Genomic DNA, 9,715 nt, shown 5'->3' with positions numbered 1-9,715 from the left:
TATTTGACTCCACTGCAAGGATTTTTGCTCTAAAAAAAATTTAACAAATCCCCTTTAAGAAACAAATACTTACTTATTACTGACTTTTATTGTGTCAGGTGTCAACAAAAATAAAATTTCATTGTGGTTTCTTCATTGTTTATACGGAAATGTGATTAATGGTGACCAGTGAGAGACGACGCAGCAGATATCGACAGATGTGAGAAAGAAGGGTTCATTCCTCTGTGCTCAAAGGCTGAGGCAGATCTCTAGAGGCAGAAAGTGACATATGTTAGCAAAGACCCGCTGATTTTACCCACTCACGTACTCAATGCATTAAAAATACAACTTTAACTGAGCATCTTTTGCCTCTAGGGGGTGCTGTTTGAAAACGAATGCTGATCCTCCTGCAAACAGAGCAGAGGTCAAACTCATCAGATTTTTGAGTCTACATATTTTAGCCAGTCTACTGTTTTACTGACAGGAAGGTATTCACTGATAATATTAAATAAATAATATTAACCGATTGCTTTCTTTGTTACTGAAACAAGCAAAGTTGAAGAGAAAGTCATATGTTGCTACAAAAGTAACTTAGATAGTATGTATTAAAAGATTAGTGACTCTAAACTTTTAATAACCTCATGAAATGTTTTCCATTTTTGGTAATATTTAGTCATTATCGGGTGTACACTTCTCAAATATTTAGCAGCATGTTTTCCCCACGCCACTGCAGGTATAGGTGCAGATTTATTCTTGTAGGATTCAGGTTACATTCACCTTATTTTCGAAATAGTCTTATAAAAAGAGATGTGAGGTGTCACAAGGTAAGAGGTCAGGAGGAGAAGGTGGAGACTGTTCCAGGGAAGCCCCCTGAAACCTGACAGCTCTGCCGGGTTACTAGACCAGAGAGATGAAAGATAGAATGCTGCTGAACCAGGAGATTTCCACGAGCTGAGGGTCTTTCTGGTAACAGTGTGGGAGTGAATCACATATTTCCACACAACCATTGTATTCGCCCGCTTGCGGTTTTTGACTTCAACCCCTGAAATTGTCTGCAACAGCTTGTTGAGCTTGCAGCTCTTGCTGTTTCACAGATTAACGCCGATTGACACGTTGGCACGTAATTATTCAAACAAGTCAAGGCAGGTTTCTGAGTCATTACAAAGAAAGCAATAAACAAAAAACTGATTTGTCTTCTGAAATTCTCGATTTTCTTCTTCTTTAAACAAAGGAAATGGCTCCACACCATGCCGGATTCCCGGAAACTTGGAGGAAGGCAGACTAAATGCGACATTGTATCGGAAATATTATCAAACTTCAGGGACGGAAGCTAATAAGGTCAATTTATGTTCGAGGTGTAAAACAAAGGAAAAAACTTTTCTGCAAAATCAGAAATATTCCGATCAAAACCTGTGAAGACCATAATCCAGGAAATTACTCTCTTCCAGTTTGCTTAGATGTTGGTTAGATAGATTTCCGACTTATAGGTGGGTAAACTCTGTGAGTAGGTGACAAACTGAATGTGGTGCGAAGCGCTTTGGGGTCCTCTGGACTTAATAAGGTGCTAAAATAGTAATAGCAGTAATAGCATAGCAATAATGGTAAGTACAAGCCATCATTTAATTCATTGTGTTTTCCAGGTTAATGAAAGTAAAGGTTTAATAATGTGCAAAAAGCAAGATGTTAGAGAGCTGAAACATTTTATGTTTGAACAGCAATTCGAGAAAAGGCTGGTGGCTATTTCCAGCAGTCATTGGACGAGGTAACAGAAACTTCAACAAAATGCAATCACTGACATAAGTAAATCGAAGAAATATAGCAATATAGCATTTCTGAAGTCACTCAACAGCAGGGCTTTGTTTTGCAGTTGAGCAGGCCAATGATGAAGATGCTCCTCTGCAATGTGCTGCATGCACGGTACACCAGGACACATGGTGAGGGTTTATAAGTAAACTGTGCACATAGGAAGTTAAACTGCAAGCTACAAATTATGAAGTGAATATGCGGCTGCAGGTCACAGACAGAAAAGACAAACCCAGCTGTTAAAGCAGATAATGTACAATAGTGGCGATGTCTAGAAACTCCAGTCCTGCAGAGAAGTATCAGTCCTTTAAAAGATATCATTCTGCTTATTTAATTCTGCATCACTGTGAACACTGGTTGTAATTTCCTCTACAACAGCAAACATTGAGTTTTAAAGCCGTTTGCTGGTACCCATTTCCTGTAATTTGCACTGGCATGTCAGACAGTATATTCTTTTATTGAGTATAAGACTCTTCTTAAACATATATGAAGCCTTTGGAACACTTCTTAATATGCAGATTTATAATGTAGAATACAGGATTATTTTTGTTATGATCGGCCCCTGAATCCTAAGACAGTTGGTCTGCGTGCTTCAACGTGACAGTAAGACAGAAACAACCTTAAAAGCTCAATAAAATGCTGCAGTTTTCCCCAATAAAGACGTAAGAAGTAACTCCTAAGGCTGAGAAATACTTCAGTGTACTGATGAAGATTTTTGCAAACCCTTATGGTGTTGCTGAACATACAACATCTTAATCTGAGACCACTGCATCACACAGTATCAGAAGATCATCTGCCTGTAAATAAGAAATCAAACATTAAGGTTATGGAAGTCACAGTAGTTTGCTAAGGCTTTCATCTCTTTTGAACCTTTTCACGTTTTTTCACATTGAAGCCACATCTTACCAGATCAACACAAAGTTGAGCACCTTTTTAATTATACCTTTTTAATCACCCACTCTGAAAACCCCCTTCACGCTGATGCTCTGTAATAAAATGGACTGCAACTAAGTCACTTAACTTGCAAAGAGAGTCCACTTGTGTTTTAATCTCATTTTCAGTAGCTTCTGCACAGGCTTCTAGCAGACAGCTCAGGCGTGAGAATACCATGACTTACCTGCATTTAGTTTTACACTCCACAACTCTTGCCTTATAGGAAGTGTTCAAAATGAAGTCATTGTTCTAAGAAAACCGTAAGTCCTAGTTGCAGTTTTCCGCAAGCCATAAGTGGCACACCAAACATGTGAAGGAAGGCGCTCTGGTCAGATAAAACCAAAGCTAAACTTTCTGACCCCGTGTTAAAAAGCAATCTGCAAGACTGCACATAACCCTAAACACACTGTGGACCCTGGTTGCTGAATGCAAAAGCACACCACACTTTTCAGATCTTTCTGCGTGAGTACCATCATTTTTGGCTTTATTTCACAACTATGCGATACGTTTTGGTGGGCCTGTTACATAAAATCCTACTAAAATGCACTAATGTTCGTTGGTACCATAGCACAGAAGTGGTGTTATGATGAAATATTTCTTGTGCTCCTGCACCTTAATTTCTTGTGAGCTGTTTTTGTCTGTGGTTGCTTGCTGCAAATTGTGACAGGATGATAAAGACGCATATCGGCGGTGCGGTGCGTGTCGTTTCTTCCTGTCTGACTCTTAATAAAAGGCCTAAATGATAAAAATCTAACACCACAGACCCAAAGGGTGCAGGGTGGGATTTTTTTTCTTTGTTTGTTTTCTGTCACTTCAGATATTTTCAGTTACTTGCAAGCTGCACCTCCCCGACCCCCCACACACACATCAACGTTCCACTTCAGTGATATAAATCAGAAGGAGGCACACACTCATGGTGACAGTGCTGCATTGGCACATTTTCCCTTTGTTGGAAATGTCCAAGACCAAGTCAGGGTTTTTTTTGTTTTGTTTTTGTTTATTTAAACAAGACTAAACATGGAGATGTTCCTGTTTTTTCACCTACCAAAAGTCTTGTTGGAAAATTAGTTACATTATTATTATTATTATTATTATTATTATTATTATTATTATTATTATTATTATTATTATTAATAAAGCACAATTATATAACGATAATAAACCACACATCTCTCTGGTTGGGTAGCCCTACACTAATATTTATGAAATGTTCAAACAAAATTAAACTAGCAAGACTTGGTATTAACATGATAGGCCTTGTCATACTTAACTATGCAGCTATGATGAGGGCTAATTCATGCCTTTGTCTATGCCATTTATCCATGGAAGGTCGTGGTGGCAGTAGGCCTGTCACAATAAGCAATAAATCAATTAATCACAGGACAAATTAAAATGAGCTCAATAATTTGCATTTGCATAATTTATTGTTTTTCTCTTTCCACCAAAAACTGGATGACAAATTTCCTCAGTCTGGTGATTTGGTCTCAACTGGCCCCCCCTTTTTTTTTTTTAAGATAAATATGTTTACAGAGACTTCATAATTCATTTTATTTGTAATTTCTGTTGTCTTGTTTATTTATTATTTTTTGGAATATTTGAAATGTCTTCCAGTTCCACTGTTAAATGTTGACAAAAAAATTAAAGTTTATTCATCTTTGAGAACGTGTTCTTGCATTATTATGTCATTGCCATTTTGTTACTCAAAAATGGTCTCAAAACAACAATATTATCGCTTATCGCAATAACTTCTTGAACAATTTATCGTCCAGCAAAATTTGCTATTGTGACAAATTTTCTCGGTGCCTATCCCTGGCAGTCATAGAGAGATAGGCAGGACACACTCTGGACAGGTGTGTTCATCGCAGAGCAACACAGAGACACATGGACACACTTATACCTAAGGCAGGGGTCTCAAACTCCAGTCCTCAAGGGCCCCTGTCCTACAGATTTTAGATGTGCCACAGGTACAAAACACTGGAATGAAATGGCTAAATTACCTCCTCCTTGAGTAGATCAGTTCTCCAGAACCTCGCTAATAATCTAATTATTCTATTCAGGTGTGGTGCAGCAGAGGCAAATCTAAAAGTTGCAGGACTGCGGCCCTCGAGGACTGCAGTTTGAGACCCCTGACCTAATGGAAAGAGTGAACAATTCCTCTAACAGCCATGTTTGTGGACACTGTGCGGAATCTGGAGTAAAATGAAGAGGATGCTGTAATAAGTCCAACTTTTTCATGATATGAAAATATTTTGTTCCGTATTTGTACACATCTTTTATGGCGTGCAAAACGTGTCCGTCACTCCTGGATAATTCTGAGTGATGGTTCTTGAATCACTGACTCCAGACACAGTGCATGTCCTGCGAATCTTCCCAAATATTTGAATAAGCTTTTCTGCACAATCCTCTCAAGGCTACCACATCTTTTACTTGGATCCCAGCTCAGCTTTTGTTATATAGCAACATCCTTTTGTTATTTTTTCTTCCATATTTTACAGGATGAGCTGCTCTGTCCCAGCCGCCGTTTGGATTTACAGACACGTCCCCTTTAAGACTCAACGTTCTATGGCTATCACGTGACAGTTGCTTGTAGGTCACGTGAGTTTGTTTTTTGCCTGAGTCGCAGCTCAACATCGCAACCTCAATCCATGGCAAGGAACGAGGAGAAACAGCAGGGAAGACTGAACAGACTATGGCTACAGAAAGAGAGAGAGGGTACAGAGTTACCGTCTGTAGAACATGGCGCCATTTTATTCACATCCTGCTAATAAGAACCCTGCGGGGTTTCCGACAGCTAGCTTTACCTGTTAGCTTCACTCGTGCTAAGTTGTTGCTGTCAATGCAGGGATACATTATTTTTCTAAATCTATATCCCACACAGATATAGATTTTGTTGTTTTGTTCTGAGCACGTGAACTAATGAAACCTTGTTTTTACAGAGGGACGGCTTAAAGATGTAAATAAGCGTCGACCCAAACTGGTAACGAAGCTAATGAAATGTCTTCTTAAAGCCACCAAGTCCGAACTCGTTAACTGAGAATAAACTTTAAACCACGTCCCTTCACAGTCTACGCTCAACTCAGCTCCGTCTGTAAAAAAGTGGATTCCCAGCATCAAAAGTGAGATCGAGTATTACCTGCAGGTAAGAGAGAGCTGCTTGGAAAGTTGTAAAGGTCCTGGTTTGTTGACCCAGTGCTCTACATTGTTTTGGATTTGTTTGGTTTTTTTTGTCCACTGCTCAGCAATCCCAGCTACCTCACTACCCGGAGAGGAAGATAGCTGAGTTCCAGCTGCACATCGAGGCTTTGGAAAAAGAATACAAAAGCTTCATCACCAAGCTACGAGCTCTAGACCCCTCATGCAAACACAAACCGTGGACTCCCAGAGCCTACAGCAAACGGAGAGGAGAGGTTCAAGACCCACCAAATGGCGGTCAGTGCTTTGGTTGTCACAGGAAATGAAAGTGCCACTATCTAGATTGTCTGATGGTTAATTTGGTTGCTTCACTCTCCTGAGAAACCACCTATTAGTTTCTAAATAAGCTTTAGAAACTAATAGGTAAAGCTTATTTAGAAACCACTAAATAAGCTTTAGTGTGCTTAATGTCACTTTAAGCACTGCAGTTAGCAGTATGCTACTGCTGTAAACACAACATTGGCAGCTTCAGTGCATGCTACAGAAATGAGCAATGAGTAAAAGTAAAGGTTAAATCTCCTCTGCTTCCTGCACATATCTGAATATTCAGCTGTTTTAAAGAATTACTTTGTTCACAAGTGCTTGGCACACTTCTATCTCATGTTTGTGAGGAACTGTACACGATGTAGCTTGATTCTTAAACTTCATCTGTAAGAAGAAGAATTTAATGTTGGATAATCTAAGACGTACTCGCACAGTAGCTCGGTAGATTTAAATCTTCTGCAAATCAGCTCTATTTATACCCCTTGAGCCACAGCTGAATGCCACATAGTGCGACATATCACTGTCAGAAAAATTTCAAATAGAGTTGGTTTTTTATATTACATTTTGAGTTGCAGAGAAATTTCCCAAACTACTTATGATTAATTAACTGTCTCTATGTCTCTTATTCATAGGTAAAAACCCTCGACTTAATGAGCTGTATAATGAAGGGAGTCAGAAGAGCAGAGGTGAGAGTGACGCTGCAAGAGATTCTCCCGGATGTTTTCGTTCCTTAGCAACAGCGGCGACCTGCAGCTTTTCAGAGACCAGGCTTCCCAGCCTCGTTCCCACCACCGCCGTCTCAGACGCCAGTTCAGTCCAGGACCAGCCGCTCTCCTTCGACCAGACGCGGCTGGCGGTGGCTGCAGCTGCATTCAGAGGACCGGTTCTGCACCAGAGTTCCTCCCAAACACAGGACCTCGCCAGGATGCTGCAGTCTGGCCTTCCCAACCTCAGTAAGTTCCACTCACAGCAAATGGCTGAATTTAAAAACTGGAGCCCAGAGAGAAATGAGAAGCACACAAGTGGTTCTTTGGTGGGAACGGAACAAAGCGCTGTTCAAGAAAACAACTCAAGCTGTGCAGCGGCGTCTGACTCGGGGCTCACACAGGACAAGAGTGGACACATCCTGGGACTTGATTGTTACTCCTCTTCTGATGAGGACACTAACACGTAGTGATTTTTTTATTGGTTTTGTTAAATAGTGTGTAACCTCAATTAAAATATTATATTTTGTAATGATGGTCAAATTTCTTTCAAGCACATGTATATTAAAAATATCTTTGTTTTTGAATTACAGTCTACATTTGTTACAAAAACATAGCATAGGCAAAAAAAAATACATAAAAGTTACAAACATCTCAATTACGCTGTTATGTTGGCCTGAGTTCCCCCCATCGACGTGTTTTCCAATTTTTTTTATTTACCGTATTCTTCGGACTATTGCTTTTTTCCCACACTTTGAACCATGCGGCTTACAGTCCGGTGCGGCCAGGGGGCTCTTTAGCAGGAAGTGAATCATTGGAAGTCAAAATTGGAAATCAAAGAAGAAATGTTTTCAAACTCATACCGCCTACCACACAAAGAAGCTCATATGATGCAGCTTTTAAGTCGAGGAGTTTCGATCCGGCAGAATCGTGCAGTGTAAACTCGGCGTGAACGAGTCCGGCGTTGGAGACGCAGGGCTGCGTCCTTGTGGAAAACCGAGAGCGGCTTATATGTACGTTTCCAGTTTTTGCTTTTTTTTAATTGTAGGTGCGCTCTGTGGTCCGGAAAATACGGTATTTATTTATTTCAAAGATGACTCCTTGAGATGTACCATCACATTTTTGAGGGGGTCCTTACGGAACATAAAGATAACCATCAACAATAATTCTGGGTTCTGCACCGCAGAACCATTCGTTGTACTGTGGTAAAAATAAGAAACCTGCTGTCTTTACTGCTTGGCTGTAACTGATCACCACAGAAACCATAATCCGGAAGCACCAGAATTAGAATTAAATTGAACAGAACTGTTGCTGGGTTGGTTTTGCCTGGATCAGATCTATGTTTGGACTGTAAAAAAAAAAAAATCAGTTTTAGAAAAAAACAGAATTATTCTAAATGCCAGAATTAAAACCAAATGGAAGCACACAGAACACTAAAATAAGTTATAATAATAAAAATAAAATGAATAAACAACTGAACCAAATCAAAGATACATCCTTCCATAAAGGTTTATGACACTTCTACTGAGAGCTTTCCTCTTATGTACTATTTCGTAATTTAGGTGACACTTTCAAATGACGTTTTTTTTCATAATGGGGGCTTAATTACCTTCTAATGAAGCCTAGGCACAAATTCAAACTGGAAGACTCCTTTATCCCCACCGGGACCCGCTAATTGAAGCGACCTGCCCACAATCGTCGACCTATCAACGCCGGACCAAGCCACGTTAGGTCCAATCATCGACCAAGTCCCAGCTGATAAGGACCTTCATTCATGGTGTCCTTCGCTCTCCAGCCGAGCTCAACCCACCACCACCCCTTCTCCTCCATTCGCCCGGTCCTGAGGCCCGCGCCCTTCTTCAACCTCCACCACCAGTGCCGGGCCCTGGGGGATGACGCTCCTAACAGCATCGGGGATGCTCATCTGAAGCCTATCGCTAACGCTGCGATAACCGTTATCCCCAGTCGGGGCCCGAGCGCCAAAGACTTTAAATTCTGTTTGTCAATAAACTCTTCTAATTGTCGTCTTATCTCCGTCTGAGTCTCTCCAGATTGAACTGTTTGGTTGTGACCCAAGTTGGTAAAAATACTGTAATTTGTTTCTAGTCTAACAGAAAGAGCCTGGTGGCTTCAAACAATGTCACAGTGGTTTGAAATTTTTTGTTTCATAACTTTGAAGTGATGCACGGTTTTCAACAATTTTACAAAAGAGAACTAAGAAAGTGAGGTGTGCCTTTGTACTCCACCCTTTTACTCTGGCACCCCCAAATAAAATCCCAAGTGCAAATAATAAGTAGAGTTTACGTTTGTGTAACTAAAAAAGAAAACCCAGAGCTTTGAACATCTTGCATAGACATTTTAGTCCAATGACCAGGAATGGAAAGAGTGTGGTTAAACTGCAAACATTGCACGACATCCCCACCTCCTACACTGAAAAGGCAACGATGAAATTATTCAGAAGAGGCTCTGATGGTTATGGTAATTCAGGGGGAGCTGCAAAAAAGCATACTTCATTCATGAAAATCATTAGTCATGCAATCCACAGATCTGACTTGCATAGAAATGTGACAAAAAAGAAAGATGTCGGAAATCCATTTTGCCTGGAAGATAAAACAAGCATGTTAATGTCAAATAAAATCAAAGTTAATGTTCAGCTTCACAAGGTTGTGTGTTTGGGAACTGACCTCATAAGCCATCCTGAAAACGCCTTCTGTAATGGACTGAACATGTAAGACATGAGGATGTAGATGTATTTTCTTTTAAAAAGTTGACTTTAGTTACCTGAGAACTAAAGAAAAACATTCAGTTGATAACAATTGGTAACAATGTCCTTAAAATAG

General features: G+C 40.1%; 1 protein-coding gene across 1 annotated transcript; it reads left to right on the top strand.

Moving 5' to 3' along the window:
• Positions 1 to 5,306: 5,306 nt before the first annotated feature.
• On the top strand, positions 5,307 to 7,443 carry LOC102222494. Its single transcript, XM_005795678.2, has 5 exons — positions 5,307 to 5,427; positions 5,652 to 5,692; positions 5,780 to 5,854; positions 5,955 to 6,144; positions 6,804 to 7,443. The coding sequence occupies exons 1-5, from the start codon at positions 5,361 to 5,363 to the stop codon at positions 7,343 to 7,345; spliced, it is 915 nt and encodes a 304-aa protein (XP_005795735.1). The 5' UTR covers positions 5,307 to 5,360; the 3' UTR covers positions 7,346 to 7,443.
• The last annotated feature ends 2,272 nt before the right edge of the window (positions 7,444 to 9,715 follow it).

The sequence above is a fragment of the Xiphophorus maculatus genome, chromosome 9 (genome assembly GCF_002775205.1).
Source record: "Xiphophorus maculatus strain JP 163 A chromosome 9, X_maculatus-5.0-male, whole genome shotgun sequence".
In the NCBI taxonomy this organism is placed as follows: domain Eukaryota; kingdom Metazoa; phylum Chordata; class Actinopteri; order Cyprinodontiformes; family Poeciliidae; genus Xiphophorus; species Xiphophorus maculatus.
This window is presented reverse-complemented; position numbering and strand designations above follow the sequence as displayed.

Excerpts from the sequence above, each read along its gene's own strand:
- LOC102222494 (XM_005795678.2), top strand. The coding sequence starts at position 5,361 with ATGGCAAGGAACGAGGAGAAACAGCAGGGAAGACTGAACAGACTATGG. Across the intron at positions 5,693-5,779 it reads ATAAGCGTCGACCCAAACTG|TCTACGCTCAACTCAGCTCC; the intron begins GTAACGAAGCTA and ends GTCCCTTCACAG. Across the intron at positions 5,855-5,954 it reads AGATCGAGTATTACCTGCAG|CAATCCCAGCTACCTCACTA; the intron begins GTAAGAGAGAGC and ends TCCACTGCTCAG.